Here is an 18,252-nt window from a genome sequence, read left to right as displayed (position 1 = left end):
CCCAGGGAAGAACACAGCAGATTGTAAAGACACTTTCTAGACTACTCTTTCAGCCTCCAGAAGCTTAAGATTCAGAGCTATCTTAAGGAAGTGGGAGAAAGATTTCTGGTTTTAACCTGCCTACCAGCATCAGGAGAGCCTCATCCAAACTGAGCTTTAGCCAGCTAGCTCCCACCTCCGTAGTAGTCTCTTACACATTTAGACCAATCTGTAAAAATTTAGAGTTTTGCACCTTTAGACTTCTCCTTTTCAGAATTCCTGAGAGAAACTGAAGAAGTTACTGGGGGGGTGCAAAATAGTAATGGATCCAAAAAAGCAGTGGGCTCACCATGTCTTCCCCTGCCATAGAGCCACCACAGGGCATTTCTCTCCACAGTTTTTCCATGCCCAAAAGAAGCAGGAAATCTGAGGAAAATCTGGTTGCACCAACCCACATGAAGAGAAAAAGCAACATAGTAAATTTGGTCTACAAAGCAAAGCACAACTGCCAAGAAGGATTTGTAAGGATAACCCTCAAAGGGACAAGGGCAGCCTCTGCTTCTCCACCCCTCAGCCTCTGCTGAACTCACATCATTCATTACTGATAGGCCAGACAAGCCTGGTATGAGGGAGCACAAGATGAAGGAGCCTAATAGCCTCTCTGTGTCCAGCATCGCTTGCTTTGCATAACCACAGGATAGTGCACTGATTACTGTCCTCAGCCGAGGCAGGGTAATGCTAGAGACAGCTCACTTCCCAGCCATTCCTCAGTGCACCAAGATAAAAGAACAAAGAATGGATGAGAACAACTTCTGCAACATCAAACACTGTGACCTCAAAATGCTCCCCCCACAAAAAATCAGGGCCTGTATGAACTGATGGCCTGCACAGAAATAGGCAACTACTCCGCTCACCACCTGGCGAGGATGCCGTCACCTCACCGCCCTCTGCCAACAGAAGCCAGGCCAGCCTACATGCACAGGCTGTGCTGCAGGGAAGGGCACAGAGCTTAGCGCTCCTGCCTCTCACAGTGCCAGTGCTAAATCCTGCTGTGCATGGCTAGCAGCTTAGGCTATTCTCAAGCTTTGTTTTTAAGGGACAGAGCAGAAGGAAGAAGAGTTTTAAGACTGGCACCCTTTAATTGTTCAAGCCTAAGTGCAGGGTGATGGTTCAGGAAAACAAAGTCATGCTTGTCACTCCACAAAACGGGTGCAGGGACAAGAAACATTCCAGGCCTGCAACTGAGCGAGGTGCACCAGCAGCTGTGCTGGGGCCAGAGAGGCTGCCCACAGAGCAGGAGGCACCCTCCCTGGGGGGCAGAGCTGGGGCAGGTGATGGTTGTGAAAGACAGGGACAAGAAATGCATGTGAGGAAAACAGAGAGGAGAAACAGGCTCAGAAGGAAAACCACTAAGTATAAAGCAACTTACCAACTGGGAATCGTTGCAGCAGCAAGAAAGTTGAAAATGACTCCAATTAATTGTTATGGCTCATGGCTGCCTAGTCACCAATGACTCAACAGGAACTTACCTTCAGAACATCCCGATTTCCCTTCAACACTCCACAAACAAGAGAGAAAGAAAAACGTCATGGACGAGATCCATGCTGCTTAGGAAAGTGGATAAAACGCTCTCCCGGAGCGACTGAGGAGAGGCCACCTCCTCTGCCCTGTGGAACAGCCCCTCTCCTCTGGCCTGTGGCAAAGAACAACACAGCCAGGCACCGCAGCAGCTACACATACATGTGAATTGCACATCAGCCTGTACGTCTCACAAGGCTTCACAGGACATAACACACAGATGACAAATGCACATGGACCAATACACATACCCACACACATGCATACATATACACACATGGGTCATGACTAATACACACAGAATCTCCATTGCTCTCTCCCAAGCCACTCACTTCCCTTCAGGCAGGCAAGCAATGCCAGCAATACACCTACATGAAGTTTTAAATCATCTGGGCTAGGCGTAGGAGTTGCAGAACTGTGTTTTATTTCAGCACTCTTGACAAACACCCACTGAACAGTGCAAATCAGCAGCAGCCCTGGAGCAATGAGCAGCTGAGGATAGGAAGGCTGGGGAATTAAAAGGCTCACTGAGACAGTTCATGACACAAAACCATGCTGATCAGTTAGACAGGAGAGACTGAGAAGCAGTAGAAAATGGAGCCTTGAGCAGAACCTGACTGGTGCTAAGATGACTGAAATAAAGAACCAGAACATGGCTGCATAGCTGAAAAGCTTTGTGATAAGGCAGGGAATGCAACTTCTTCCAGGATGGATGTTACAGAATCACAGCAATATTGCATTGTTAATTCTTGAGAAAGGGCTCGTCTCCATACACTGAGGGCTTCACCCAAAGTTACAGCTGCCACAAGCATCAACAAGCAGAACAGAGCAACTCTCAGTCTTTACAGAACAGCCAAGGCACCTGCTTCAGGGATCTCCTGCTCCCTAGTCGTGCTCCACCCTGCCACTTACTTGCAAGAGCCAGTCCCTCTTCCATCAGCATCTGGCTGACAGATTTGTCTTCCACAGCACAAGTCAAAAAATCAGAGGTGCCAAAACCCCTGTGTTTGGGGGAGGAGGATGAAGAGCAAGAAGCTGCTAATGATGTAGGCTCAGTAATACAGTATTACCTCAACAATACAGCCTCAGCATTGGCTGTGAGCTATATAGAGAGCCTGAAAGGCCTCAGGCTTGTCAGATCAGCTCTGTCTGAACTCTTCTTGGCCTGCCCATAGTTTTGTTTCACCTGGTTTACCTGTGACAGCAATTTCTCTAACTGGCCAGGTGTCTATGGCTAATTTGTTTTACTTCCGTTTTTGTTTGTTTTTTTTTGTATGATACAGCCACAGTTTTATATAAATAACAGTAAGAAGCAGTTACTTTACATAGAATGAGATATTTACAACCAGTACAGTGATGTAGTGGAGAGAAATGCAAGTGCACCACGATAGCAGAGGCCTTGATAAGTGGAGAGATAGGGCGCTCCACAGAGGAGCAGAGGCACAGGCTGATAAGAGGTGAGGCACATGCTTGGCAGCAGGAACCCCCCCCCAGCTGTGACCAAATCACAGTTAAAGAAACGCAGATGCGGGAGCTGCACAAAACTGGAGTAACAAAGAAGACAAATAACATCTAACATGCATAAAAGACACCACACAAAATGAATTCAGAAGTAACATGGAGCTGCGGACAAACTAAGTGAGAGAAGTGTAAAAGCGTGTTAACAAATATATTAAAAAAACACCCCAAGTGGACACTGGAGTGAGGAAGAAGCCATCAGCAACATCCACATCAAAATCCTTTCAGTGAAGAGCCACAAAGGCTGGAGGTTTATGGTCTTACCCTCTAGCTACTGACTTTGAAGATCCAGAGAAGCCACACAAGGGTGAGCATAACACCATGAAAGAGGGATAGAAATGAAGAAATGCATTACACTTTTAATCGTGTTATCACCGTTACTGAGACTTTCTATATAGAAGTATTCTAATGCACTATCATTCTTTTTTCTATAATAATGATAATTAGTAGTAGACTAATAATTCCTGAATTAGTGTTAAGATTTCAATTATATTAACAATAAATTCTTGCCTTTATTTGCACATCCTTCTTATATATAAGGAGTACTACTTTGCCCATAAACATTTAAAACATAATTAAGTCCAAGGGGAGCATCCAGGAGAAGAAGAAAGAAAATGCACACATCTAGGGGAAAAGGAAACAATGAAAGACAAGTTCTAAAAAAAAAAAAAAAAGGCGGGTTTTTTGTTCTCTTGTTTAAAAAAAAAAAAAACAGAGGAAACTGCAAGAATGATACAGGTAAGGAAAAGCAAAAACTACAAGAAAATTACTGCAGAATCATCAAATTTGACATCAGGCTCTGTGCAAATTCAACTCTCCCGTCCAACTGTACACCAAGGAAGGATGGAAGCTCTCTCTGAAGGCACCATCCTGGGAGGGAGCAGCTCCTGCACAGCCCCAGCTGGGCCAAAACAGGAACCTCCAGCTCCTCACGTCAGGTCTGTGCTGACCTCCCGGCAAGAGTCACTCCTGCTGCACCATATAGCCTTGAAAGCTGAAGAAGTTTCTTCCTTTGAATTCAAGACCCAGAGGAAAGCCATATCCCACTTGTAAGCAATAGGCCAACCTCTGTTTCCAGCAACAAATGCAGCCAGAATGTTCCCTCATCATGCCAGAGCAGCTCCTGAGCACCAGGGAAAAGGCTGTATGCATCAAACTCATCACGTGGGGCAAATGAATGTGACAGCTTGCGGCAGGGGCCTCAGGGCTTCAATTCTTTTACCACTAGCAATCAGTATAGTCAGTATCACTGGCATCAATCACAAGAGCAAACAAGCAATAGCACAATTTAGCTATGCCCTTTTTCTGTCTGATTAACTTCGGGAGGAAAAGCCAGCAGTAGGGGTGCCCTACAGCCCCTCCTGGCAGGGATGCTGGGGTGGGCACAGGGTGCTCCACTGACCTGTGCTGCCTGCCTGCCCTCCTGATTGGGCAGCAGGAGCTCCACTGCGGCAGGGAAACTGGAGCAGCTTTTCCTCCTGAATGCTTCGGTAAGCACAATTCCTGCAGTATCTACACAGAAGCACCAGAGACAAAAAGCATTCCCGCTGCTTCAAAAGCATGACATTAAGGAATTGCCTGCTCCCAGCGGCCTATTGTTTTCATCTCATCTCGACACTGGCTGAGCACAGGGCTGCCTCAGGCTGCAGGCTGCCAGGGACTGCAAAATGGCACCTTAGATCTCCTGCCGGCCCAGACTGCCCCAAAGCTCAGCGCTGCGGCCAGCTCTACTCAGCACCACTGCTGGGCAGGAACAGCTCTGATGTATTCTGCTTAGCAACATTCAGTTCTACCTACACTGTCTTTTTGGGAGCCTTGGAACAACTGTAGCTTTAATGGAAGAAGAACATTTACCTCAGCATTGTCTACAATGAGATAAGGCAGAGCATTCTAATTGCACTCAAGTTTTTTTCTACAGAATAGCTAACAAGCATCAGTTGTCACAAGACCTGAAAAGACAGATTTCCTGGAAGGAGAAGCAACCACAATAACACTGGCCTGCTCTCTCATCCCTCTCTCGTCACACAGAAATGTGGTGAGGTAGGAGTCCAGGAAGCACTGGGTCAGCCCTGTCAGGGCACAGCACGTGACACTGAGGACAGGCAGGGGCTGATGCCAGTCTCTGGCTGCCAGCTGGAGGCACTAGGTACGTGTCCAGAGCGGGATGGCACCCACAGGAGCAGCTGTCAGCGGTGGCATGCCAACTCCTTTGTCCAAGCTTCAGCAGCACTCACTGCACACTTGGGCATGCTTACAACAAACAAAATGCACTGCTTCTTGGCACTTCTTAGCCTAACTGGTTGCTGCCTCACCTTTAGCTTGTTGCCTTGCTGACGCTGGGGGAAACCTGAGACCATCTCCAAGTGTCTTCCAGGAAGAAGAAATCCAGCGTCTCCCCTTGTTTGCAATGGGGTACATACTCTGGACTGTATGTACTCTTTTCAAGTTAAACTCTGGGATTTCTGCAAAGGTTGCCAGGAGACACAGTGCTTGTTTTGAGATTCTTACAGAGGGTGGAGCCCAGCTGAGGCAGTTGGTATCTCATTTTCATCCCAGACTTTGCTTTTGGTCTCCACTTCCCCCCCTCGCTCTTATGCAAGCTCAGGACTTGGCTCCTGAGCAAGTCCCACTGCAGCACCAAGATGCTGGTTGCTGGAGGCATGGCTGCTGTAGGGGCATGGCGGGACAGGAATGAGGCAGGATGCAACATGCAGGCTCCTGCTCTCTGCCAGCCCCCTCCTTTCTCAGGAGATGGGCAAGCCCCAGGGGGCTGCAGGGCATCAAGCTGAGGAAGGCCTTGTACTCCACAACAACCAAAGCTTTGCAGCCATTCCTCTTCCCTTTCCCATGGACATGTAATACATTTCCAAACCTGCCAAAGCTCCCCACTTGCAGAGCTCTACTAGAGCGTTCAGTACTGTTATTAAATAAAGCAGACATGCTTGTTCTCTCACTTCAGTTTCTTTGTGCATAAACTGCAAATGACCCTCACCACAGGAGGTTTGATTTTTTTTTCCTTTTTTCTTTTTTCCCCCCCCCTTTTTTTTTTTTTTTTAAATATAGTGACTTCCCTTTAGTTCACATACTGGTTAATGTGGTCGGAGCACAGAGCAACAAACCAGCCATCTAATCAGGATTACTTTCCAGCTTGCCTCCCAGTATAAAAATCAAATGTCATTGGCACATTTAGGTATACAGTGCAAGAGCAAGGGCAATGAATGCTTCTGTCAATAAGGCAGGCTGAAATCAGATATAACCAATATAGTCCTTTCAACACTCTCTGCTGTAGCTACTCTAACAGGCATGAAAATGCTCTTGTGTTGAGGAAAATGGAATATTTACTCTGGAACTAAGATGGATGCAGGAACAAGTGCATATTACACAAGTTTTCCTTAACATGATATGTCAGGCAACCCAAACAGCAGCAAACTCGCAGGATTCTTCCAAGCCTCCCTACTTTTCCCTACTTGCATCCTCTGGAATGCAGCACAGGAAAGCTTCAAGGGCAATTAAGTGCTTTTCTTTGTCACAAGAATTTTCACTGCAGTCTTGCACAGATAACAGCGTTGCCATTTCCCTCTCTCGCTTTCTTCATCACTAACATTTTTGGCAGCAGCAAGAACCCACATTCTAACATAAACTTTTTCCAGGGCTCAGCTAACAGTTGTGGTCCCCCCGAGAGGCACTGTGCAGGCAGCGCCTGGACCTGCCCCACCACATCGCCAACTTTGTTATCAGTTAAGCTTTGTAGTTAACACAACTGCATGCAATGCTCTGGTACAGAAGGGTCAAAGATACCTCCTTCTGCAAAACTGCTTTGTGAACATTTCTTCCACCACAGCCCCACTGAGCTCTTCTCTGCCGAGAACCAGGCTTACATAGCTCTGGGAACAGGTACAGAGTTGGCATTCTTTGCCTTAATCACATCCCTGGCTTTCCGTACACATACATACTGAAACATCACCTGAGCTCACGTCATTCACATGGAACCTGTACAGCACAGAGGCTCTGAAGAAAGTGCACAACATGACTTGTGGGCTTCACTGCCTTGAGAGCTGGCTAGTGTCTGATGTTGGAAGAAGTGCATCCAAACTAGCTGGGGTAAAGGTTGTGCAAAACAGCACTTTTAGCTACCTGCTTAATATCCTGTTCCTATTAGCTACCGCTCTCTAAGGGAGAAAAAGCTACTGTTAACTCTTTTTAGAAAAAGGTGCACACTGGGAGAAACAAAGCAATTTTCTCTAATATCCGGTTCCACGGAAGACCAAAACCAAAGTTTTCTCAATTCTACAATACATTGCCTCTTCCCAATTGCAGACTTTTTCAGAAGGATCTCCCTGTCCTTCAAACAAACAGCCACTAACATCCCAAATACACAGGATTTTCCTGCCCATAATTTTCAAGGCAGGAAGGAATAAAGAGTTACCAGCTCAGCTCAATGCAGGGCTGCCCACCAAGGGCAAGGAAGTGGTCTCCAGCGGTCTGTTCGGGGAAAAGGTAGCTGCTCCTACTCATTCATTCCCTCTTCAGATAATTGCTGGTGAAATAAGTTGTGAAACACTTCCCAAAATGCTTCATTGCAATTGGACCATTCCCTTGAAAAAATCTATATTCAGTCTAAATGAGAAAAATTCAGAAGGATGAAGGCTTGCATTTAGGGTTTTGTTTTGAGTTGTTTCTGGAATCTCTGCTACCAAGGGTCACCAGATTTCAGCCACAATTCACTCTGAGCCTGCTGACAGAGGAGCATCACCTGCTAACAGCATGCTTTCTCCCACTGAAGGTATTGTAAGAGGAAGCACAGATTACTGCTCCACACTTAGGGGGTTCTACTGCCACACTGGGATGTAAGCAGCATGAATGTAAACTGTGCTGAGCATAGCTGTGTGCTGCAACCCCTTGCTGGCACCTAGCAGAAAGGAGGAAGCAGGCAAACATGGATGAGCACAGGCTCACCCAGACAGGATGGGAGCAGAGCTGACATACAAAGGAAACACTTCGGGAGAAAAGGCTCATACTGCATGACTGCCACATGACTGGAAAGACAGGGGATAAGCAGGCATGTTGGTACCTGGCGGCTGAAGGGAGCACGCCACCAGAACTACTGCTGCTGCCGAAGCCCTGAATAGTAACTAAGGGACAGTGTCACATTTCATCTGTTTGTCCTGGGGCTGTAACAGCTGGCTTTCTGATGCACACGACAGAACAGTGATCCACCACCCGGTGGTAACTTGAGGCTGGATTAGCATATGACACTCTGGAGAAGTACCCTTCCCCTACAGTGGGTCATTACAATAAAGAAAGCATATCCATGCTTCTGCTATTAGTGGAGCAGAGAGAAGGAAGGGGTTGGCTTCTTTTTTGACACTTTCAGAACGTGAAAATCTTGTGTTGTGTTGCTCACTTTTGACACAGAAAAAAAAAAACATTCCATTGAGTTGTAATGGTCCAACTCAAACCCAATTGCAGTCACAGCTCTTCAATTGAAATTGTTTTTAACAACCTAAATGAAGGGGATTTTCTTATCTTTCCCTCTGGGTCCATAAGCACAATTGTGCCAGCTGGAAAATCTCCCCATATGGCATGTACAAGCAAAGCATCCTCACAGAAAAAATGCACTAACAACAGTCCAGATTCCTGAGAGACAGAGAAAGGAAAGCAGTGTGGCCCTTGGAAGGTGACTGTACCGTTCTGAAAAGGACAAAAAAAGTTGCCTCCGGCGTGGCTAAAGAAGCTGGAATTTGCTTGGAATCACAGATCTCATTTTAGGGTAGGGTTCTATAATCTTTACAATATTGCAGATTCTCCTTTAGGAAGTAAGCATACAAAGAAGGCTGTAATTCTTCAAAAATCTGGGTGAAATAAAACTGAAGGAGCCAGAACCAGCAGAACTGCATTTATATATTTGTCACCCAGCAGTTCAAGTATTGTAGTGTCCCTGTACCTATTCAAGCTGCACATGGGAGAGGGTCCAATGATATTATCATTTACTGCTAACAAAAAATGAGTGAAGAACTGTACCTGCACAGAGCTGCAGAGCTTTGCACAAACCACACAAGTACAAAGAGGTAACAAAAGATCTATAAAGAAGTGCATTCCTTCTGTGCAACTACACCTTTCTACAGCTGACCACTACTGTGGCATCCAAGCAAGGTGATCAATTAGTTAAGAAAATTACGCTCTGAAGTAAGGCAGTAATGCTTGTCACCTTAGGATTTCATTGTTCCATGTAGCCTCCAACTCTAACCTGGCCACGATGTTCATAAGCCTTGAAGAGATTGCCGTTCAGAAAAGAATTTTGCTGTGGTCATCAGTGGTCTACTCGATCTGCCTCTCACAATTCATTCCAGTACCACATTGTCCGAAACCCTTCACTTAACATAGGAAAGAAAGAAAGCAGGGCAGCATCTTCATCACGCCTTGAAACATTATGCAATGTCTATCTTAAATGCTATTTTTTCATTGTGGGTTTTATGCAGCTTAGGGTAAAGGGAAATTCCTCTCAGTTGATAGATTACCACACAACATAATAAATTATCTATAGAACGATGGAAAATGATGACTAAAACATTCCAAGAGACTCCACATGTGCACGGCTGGAAACCATTTGTCTACCGGAATTGGAAAGAGGTGTTTGGGAGCAAACCAACAACCACTTCTGGAAAAATAAAACAAAATCCTCACTCTTCAGCTTCCAGTGGGAGTTACCACTCAGTTACGTGAGACAGCTCCACGCGTACTGAACAGACTCCTAGAAGGATTAAAACTGATTCACTCATTTCCTGCTGTGTTCCTCCCCTTCCTCCCAGTGCTGTGACACAGACTGTTGTCACTGCCTGTTGGTGCAGGACCTGTCATTTACTTCCCTGGATCCACGTGGAAAGGATGCCAGAAGGGTTATGACTTAGAAGGGCTAACTGAGTTCAAGAGGTTTCCACTCAGTACTGTGAACACACTGGGGATGAGTGGAGGAGCAGAGAGACAAAATGACAACAAGTGACTGGGGCTCAATACTGCTGCAGCAGAGGTTGGCACAAGAGAAGCAGCTGCAGCAGCATCCAACATACATGGGACAGTAGCAGCAAAATTAAATTTGAGTTAGCCATGTAGTTTTCTCATTTTGAACCCATCATACCAGTAGTCACTTCTGAGTATTAGTTGTCCTGTTTCAAAAAAAACTCAAGGCAATAAAACTGAAGGAGAAGGTCTTGTGGCAAACAAGACCTTGTCTTGTGGACAACAGCAGGAGAAGAGACAATATCTTCATTTAAGTTTGATCATATGACTCCTTTTATCATCCTCCCTTCCCGTGTGCAAACAAGGATGTAACAAGTATTAAATGTTTACAGAATAAGGAGGTGTCCAACTCACTTGTTCAGCAGATGTACTGCACATGCACAGAGCTAGCCAGGGGCTGCATCTGTACTGGCAACAGCCAGTTCTGAGAGAAACGCAAAGATACTCAGTTTACTGTCTCAGTGGAGTCTCTGGATTAAACCCACACCTGATTTTATATCTATAGCATGTAAACAGTCATCCTTGAGAGCTGAAGGCTGAGACTCAGCAACTCATTCCAGGTACTATGCATCAAATACAGATTTCCCCAGTGAGGAAGACTAACGTGACTAACACGAAAAATCCCTGACTTTTATCAGAATAGCTGGGAACTGATAATCAGGGCTGGACAGAGGCCTGAGCTTTTGAGAACAGAAGAGCGTAAGTGCTTAAAAGACACTGTACACTGAACAGCACAAAGCACTACTTTTCTGCATCTACAGGGGAAAAGCACGAGCTGTTCTCTCCAGCAGGCAGGTACCATACATGAGGACAAGGTTCTCAACCGGCTTGCATGACCAACTGTGAGCCAAGGAAAGAGGAACAAAGAGAAGTGAAATAAATCATAGAATCATAGAATCATAGAATTAGCTAGGTTGGAAAAGACCTACAAGATCACCTAGTCCAACCATCCACCTACCACCAACAACCCCACTAAACCATGTCTCCCAACACTATATCTAAACGTTTCTTGAACATCTCCAGGGACGGTGACTCAACCACCTCCCTGGGCAGCCCGTTCCAGCGCCTGACCACTCTTTCAGAAAAGTAGTATTTCCTAACATCCAGCCTAAATCTCCCCTGGCGCAACTTGAAGCCATTCCCCCTCGTCCTGTCACTAGTTACAAGAGAGAAGAGGCTGACCTCCAGCTCACTACAACCTCCCTTCAGGTAGTTATAGAGAGCGATGAGGTCTCCCCTGAGCCTCCTCTTCTCCAGACTGAACAATCCCAGCTCCCTCAGCCGCTCCTCATAAGGCCTGTGCTCCAGACCCCTCACCATCAGCCCCACCAGCCGATGAGGCTTAACAAAAACCACACCCACATTCACCTCCCCCACATAAAAAAAAAACAAAACCAAAAAACACAGGTAAGCTGATTCAAGCTATCTGAGCAGCTGGTGTGGAAATTAAATGGTAGACATTTTTCTCCTTCAAGAGTTTCTCTTTTTTTTTTTTTTTCTCCTCCCCTGTTTTAATGTTAGTCATCAGTAACCTCAGAGGATTTTCTTAGCTTTGTTTCCATTCTTGTTTCTAGGAAACAGAACCTCAACTAGCTACTGGGAAGAGGAAAAAAAAAAAGAAAAAAAGGTGAAATAAACCAAAATGAAAGAAGAACAGGGAAAAAGGAACTGGAAAACAAACTGGAGGGAAAAAAAAAAAAAAAGATGGACAAAGCACCAGGCCTGCTACAAGAAATAACAGACTTCTGCTTGTTCCTCCAACAAGGACAACTTTGTCACTGCATAACACTAACAGAGATCAAATCAGGCAGTGCTGGGTTTATATTGCTTGTCAGCAGAAGAACAGGAAAGCATGGATGGCAGATACAAGACTTTCAGAGAAGGGAGGGGGACAGTTTTCTCTTCTATGTTGTCTTGTCTCCCAAGACAACAGCCTTATATGAAAGCTGTGGCCTAAAATATCTGGAGCACTCTGTGCCTTTAGCCTTCCTGGCAGACTTGAAGAAAAATGCCTCCTTTAACACAAGCATCGCTTAAAAACAATACCAGAGCAGCAAAGCAGCCACTGGAGAAGTGATAGCCTCATTAGAGTCAAAGATAAAGAATAAAAAGTTCAAAAGCCAGTGAGAAGGAAACAAAATAATAATGCAACATTCAGCTCACAGGCACCATTATGGAGTTGGAATGAGCTTGTGTTGTATTGGGAGCTGCTTCTTTCAGGAGAATCAGAATCACCAGAAAAGATAAAACCCAGAAAAGCAATCATTTAATAAACAACAACAATAATACTTTAGACAAAAATAAAGAGACCAGAGTAAGATTCCGCTCAAAGAAAGCCAGAACTTCTAAGGCACAAGTCCTCATTCAAACAAACATTCATATGCCTGGTTTGGATGAAGTCAGGATGCCTGTGGCAATTGTTTTGATCTCAACCAAATTAATCCAGGTATGTTGAAAGCGTTCTTAGGAAAACAGAGTTGTTATTTTAGGGGTACAACAAACTGGAGAAGCAAAAATTCTGCATGTCAGGACCGCAAAACCTCAATGGATGAGTAGAGAGCTGAGGAAGTCACTGGAGTACTTTGAGCACCACTGACGATGACCAAGTTGCATGGACAGGTCATGAACTTTACCCAGACTGCAAAAATCAGCCACATGAAAGAAGTTTCACTGTCCAATAAATTCAAATAGGAACTAAAATAAATACAGCCAATGAACTAGTAATGCCAGGATTCCTGCAAATTACCCAGGTGAGATAAATTCATTAGAAATAAGAATAGGAGGGAAAGACAAACAGTAACAAACCAAATTTATATCAGCTTTTAATAATGTCTGCACCCATACCTCCCTCATGTTTTGACTTCTTAACAAATGCTATATTAAACCAGCACAAAGGATAGTGCAAATCACACTGGCATCACAAGACAGGATTGCTATGGCACAAAAGCAGCGAGTCTTGTAAGTCATTACATCGTTACAAAACATCTGGCATATTGCCTAGGCCATGAGATGATACCACCACCCAATGTGAACAAGAATTCCTAAGGAACCACTTAGGCTTTTAATTATCCAAAGGAATCCCCAGGTGCCCTCATGCTTGATTACATTCGTGTTTGGCACGTACGAGCTCATCAGAGAAGGTCACTGTTAATAAAACTTACTTATCTTTAGCTATCCAAGAGTCCAGAACATTTAGGTTTAGTGCACTTGTTTTCTTCTCTCCCTCTCCTCCTCCTCCTCCTCAAGTGTGAATATATTCAGTGTCAGAAAAGATGCAGAAGAAGAGGCAGCACACGCTGTAATCTATCTGCCTGTCTCTGAAGAGTTCAAGCATAAAGGATGCTGTCAAGTGCACATGCAGATCGCAAACTTTTGTTTAACAAAGAATATAAAAGGTTAAGAAAAGCGGAAAAAACCCACACACCATGATAAGAGAACGGCCTTGTAAGACTCAGCTAGAGTCTCAACACACTGCAGAAACCCGAGGAGTCAAACTGTGATTTGTTCACCTGTATTTACCTTCAGGACTCTCTCACAAGTCCACGTGAGCTTCCTTTGGAAGCTCTTTTGCTTTAATATTGATACAGCTCAAAAGATGACATGGCTCTGAACCACAGCTAATGAACACTAACAAGGAATAGAAACATTGCTGCCAAAGGTTCCTGACAGAAGTGAGAATATACTGAGGAGAAGAGAATAGAGCAGACAGGATAATCTGTAGGCATTGCAACTCAGAAGTTCCTCTGACCAGATGCAGCTTAGACTGCATCCTCACCATCTTTGGATCTTGAAAGGCCTAGGCATAACAATCAAAATGGCCTCTTCATAGATAGGACTACTGACTGATGTCATTGCAAGAGCACTTAGTTGTCCTTGAAAGGTCGTGGGGACTGGGAGAGATTTCTGAATACTGCAAGAAGGAAAATGTCAGTTCCATCTTCAAGAAGTGCAAATAAGATGTCAGGAACTACAGGTTGGTCAGCCTCATCTCAATCTCTGAGAATGTGACAGAGCAACTAATCTTGGAAATGATTCCCAAGGAAACATGAAAAACAAGAACATGATAAAGTAGTTAATATAGATTTATGAAGGGGAAATCATGCTTAACTAACATAACCTTCCACAATGAGGTGACTAACTTGGCATATGAGTGGGGACCAGTGGATGTTGTTTACCTTGACTTTAATAATAATGCCTTTGGCATTGTCTCCCATAGCATTATTATAGACAAGTTGACAAAGTACAGGTTAGGTAAGTGCATAGCAAAGTAGACTGAAAAGTGGGTGAATGTCCAGGCCCAGAGGGTTGTGATCAGCAGCACCAAGTCTGGTAGGAGGCAAGTCACTAGCGATGCACCCCAGGAATTGATAATGAGGCTGTTACTGTTTTATCTCCATATTAATGAGATGGACAGCAAGGAAGAGTGCATCCTCAGCAAGTTCACAGATGATACAAAACCAGGAGTGGCTGACACACCAGATTCCTGTTCTGTCATTCTAAGCAACCCGGACAAGATGGAGAATTGGGCCAATGGGAACCTAATGAAGTTCATCAAATGGAAATGCCAAGTCCTGCACCTAGAGAGGAATAAAACCCCATGGAACCAGTACATGATGGAGATTCGTAGGCTGCAAAGCAGTCCTAAGAACAACAACTGTGGGGCCCTGGTGAACAATCTGACCATAAGCACAACTCAAGGGTGGAGATCCTTTCCCTCTGCTCAGCTCTGGTCAATCCAGACCTCAGGAGTATGTCCAGTCCTGGGCTCTCCCATACAAGAAAAATAGACTTTCTGGAACAAGTCCAGTATAGACCCACAAAGGTAACAGAGCAGTTGGAGCATCTTTTATATGAGGAGAGGCTGTTCAGTCTGGAGAATACTCAGGAGAATTTTATCAATGGGTATGAGTACTGGATGGAAGGGAAGGAAGAAGAGGGAGCCAGACTTTCCTCAGGAGTGCCCAGTGAGGGAACAAGAGGCAATGGACAGAAATGGAAATAGATTAAATTTTATTTGAACAAGAACAGAAAAAAAAATCCACTGTGTAAGTAACCAAACACTGGTAACATGCTGCCCAGAAAGGTTGTGGTGGAGATATTCAAAAGCTGCCTGGACACAGTGCTGGACAGTCTGCTCTAGCTGACCCTGCTTCAGGAATTCACTTCACAATGAAGCTGTGATTCTGTGAACTAGGATATCGGCGAGGAAGGGCAAAAAATTCTAGCCAGTTTTATTGACCCCCATCTCTTATTTCATCAAGAAATACAGTATCCTTAGATGTTGCTAGACTGTTTCTTGGGTGCTTATAAACACCATCCATAATTCTCATGTAAGTTTCCTTTCTTCTAATTCCACCTTTTATGTGTGCAGAGTATGCCCATGCGACGCCACTAGGAGATACTACCCTCCCAGTTCTCCTGCAGCTTGCTGACTAGCAGAATAAACTAGCTCCGAAGAACAGCCAAGCTCACGTGGTCTTCAGCAATCCAGTATCTCTCCACATAGCACCACACTGGGCAGTGAAGACTTTTCCTGAAGAGTTGCTCTTCTCTTTTTGCAATTTATTTTGACTACAGTATTGTACCTTTCCATCCAAGTCATAGTCATTCCCCATCTCAATAGCCATGCCTCCACTAGCAGAAAATGTTACAGAAAAATGTTTTTCCTTCCTTGCTTTTTCAGTATACCATCTATTACGAGATCGCAATCTGACTCTTTCATGGTCCTTTTAAAATTTTTTAGGTGCTGCTTTCTTTCATGAGTCCCATCCCACAACAATCCAGCAACTCTGACACGATCTGCTCCTCCACAGTCACATGCTCTGAGTGAGCTCTACCTTCAGCAAGATCAGGAGCTGATCCAGAATGTCTACAATTTTGCTAAACATGCAATTCACAAAGCCACCTCTACAGACCTCAGCTATCTCCCTCTTGATAGCTCTTTTGCTGTCCAGTGTCTCCATGTAGATATCTCACATTGCACTTAGACCAAATTTGATGGGTTGCACTTCAAAGAACTCATATACGAAGAGCTGTCAAAATGAAGCCTAAGATCTTTCTCCACATTTGGATAAGGAACAAGTTATAAACTGCAGGGCATGTACAAAAAGGGTTTGTCAATTCACTGAAACCATCATTTGCTCCATTAGGCACTCACTGGCTTGAGCATCCCATTGAGTTATGAGCAAGGTCAGCACACTACAGAGCATAGTCTAAAAGCCCACAATGTATTTAACACCTAGCTTAGAGCAAGAGGAGGGAAAGGGATTCCATAAAAAGAATATCATTAAAACTTGACAGGTAAGATGCAGTCCTTCTCCCTTGCTAATTATAGTAACAGTGCTGACGCTCATCATTGACCTCTACGTTAAGAGACTAAAGAATGGTGAATTCTACCTATAGAAGACCATACTGGAAACACTCTGGATCTTACATTGACATACCAGTCCTGGTTAATCTCAGCTTTGAAGAATGTGGTTAGTGACTCACCCTGCTGGATAAGCAACGAGGCCAGTTCTGGGGTCGCAGGCTAATCCTCTGCCTCCCGACACAGTTATCCCCAGCACCTTCTCCAAAGTCACCTAGTGCATGTGAAAAAGAAAAGAAGTATCGTGAGACATGAGTGCAGTTCAAATGGACCCATATCCAGACACTGATAGTCTGGCACTTCATAATGGCACTGAGAAGAATCGTATCTCCTAGAAATTCACTGACAAGCACCCAGGCACAGAGTAAGGTTAAACGCAAGTTCTATTTTCAACACTGGCACAGTAAAATACTGCTGGGGTACAGAGTTATTGATCTACTGATTACTTGTCTGTGCCAGAGCACTGCCACATAATTGCAGAGGACTGCAAGCAACAACTAGTATGAAGCAAGAAGCTGGGGTGCACATTCACTGCCCTGTGATTTCCACCTTCCCACCACAAGCAGCAAAATACTTTCTCTACAGCTCTTTCCCTGGAAACCTTTTCCAGGTTGACCCATTCTCTTTATCTTCTCCATCCACTGATAGGTGGTTCAGTGAGGTCCCAGGTCCATATTCCTAGGAACTGAATAGTCATTTCTTCCCCCACAGTGCTTAAACTGGAAACCACATCCAGTGGACCAGTGCATCCGACCCCAGGAATCTCAAGAGACAGAACAGCTCATATTATTAGGTTCAAAAACTCATATAGCAATGACCCATTCAAGAGATGATAATTCAAATTCAGGTAGAGCTACTTGGAAGATACATAAATTCGTATCCAGACCTCTGCAACAAGAAGCCAGGATAAGCAAACACAAAAGCTGTGGGGACAAGGGAGAATAAGACTTTTCAGGGAGCACGCTCTGGGAGAGGAAGCAATCAGAATTCAGCAGTTTCCCAAAACAAAAGATTGCAGTGGGATTACACTGCACAAAATCTGGTATGTGGCATGAAAGGACTCAGCATCTGAATATAAACCAGCTTTTTGCCTTGGGATTCTTCTGACAGACACGAAATTATTCTCTTCTACATTTGCACAGCTCAATTTATTATATATTCTATGCATACATTCCTCTGCAGGACTGCTGTCCCTGCCAAATTCATGGATTTTACTGGGTCACAGTCTTCTGCTTTCAATTATCATCATCTAAATTATATTTGGTTAAGGCCTTAAGGCATGGACGCTGCATAAGAAGGCACCATTGTAAAATTACCACTATCGTTAATGGCTGCCCTGAAGACCAACATCTTGTATTTATACCAACTTGAAGTACAAAAGGTAAGGGCAGGGCAGGCTTCCCACGCTACCCTGACACAGCTTATCAGACAAAGAATTCAGCTGTAGGGTGAAGGATCAGGTCACTGGAGAAGGTAACAAAAGTAAGCCCACTTAGGGAGCTAGGTGGCTACCTTGCTTCAACAGGTAAAGCAGGGCCAAGGTGCCAGCAGCTCACTTAAAGCAGGCCATCCATGCCTCAATGATTTCCAGTTTGGACTGGCTTCAAACCCATGACATGGAAAATGGAAGATGTTATACCCCACTCTCTGGAGAACTCAGTGTTTTTTTCCCTTTAATAATAATATATCCCAGATACTTTAAGACAGTGTGAGAGATCACCAGCTGTCACCTTTCCTCATAAAATCTCTGGAATCATGGCTTTTGTACAATTCAGCACAGTTTTTATTTAGTA

General features: G+C 44.5%; 1 protein-coding gene across 3 annotated transcripts in view; it reads right to left on the bottom strand.

Annotated features, from left to right (window-relative positions):
* MAPKBP1 (mitogen-activated protein kinase binding protein 1) overlaps window positions 1–18,252 on the bottom strand; it is a 97,579-nt gene that overhangs the window by 53,160 nt on the left and 26,167 nt on the right. For all 3 annotated transcript variants that reach the window (XM_021401658.1, XM_021401661.1, XM_021401660.1), the window contains exon 3: window positions 16,582–16,673. In XM_021401658.1, the coding sequence (XP_021257333.1) occupies window positions 16,582–16,673 (92 nt within the window). The remainder of the gene's footprint in view (window positions 1–16,581; window positions 16,674–18,252) is intronic.

The sequence above is a fragment of the Numida meleagris genome, chromosome 6, assembly GCF_002078875.1.
Source record: "Numida meleagris isolate 19003 breed g44 Domestic line chromosome 6, NumMel1.0, whole genome shotgun sequence".
Lineage (NCBI taxonomy): Eukaryota > Metazoa > Chordata > Aves > Galliformes > Numididae > Numida > Numida meleagris.
Note: the sequence above shows the minus strand (reverse complement) of the source record. Positions and strands in the feature narration are given on the sequence as shown.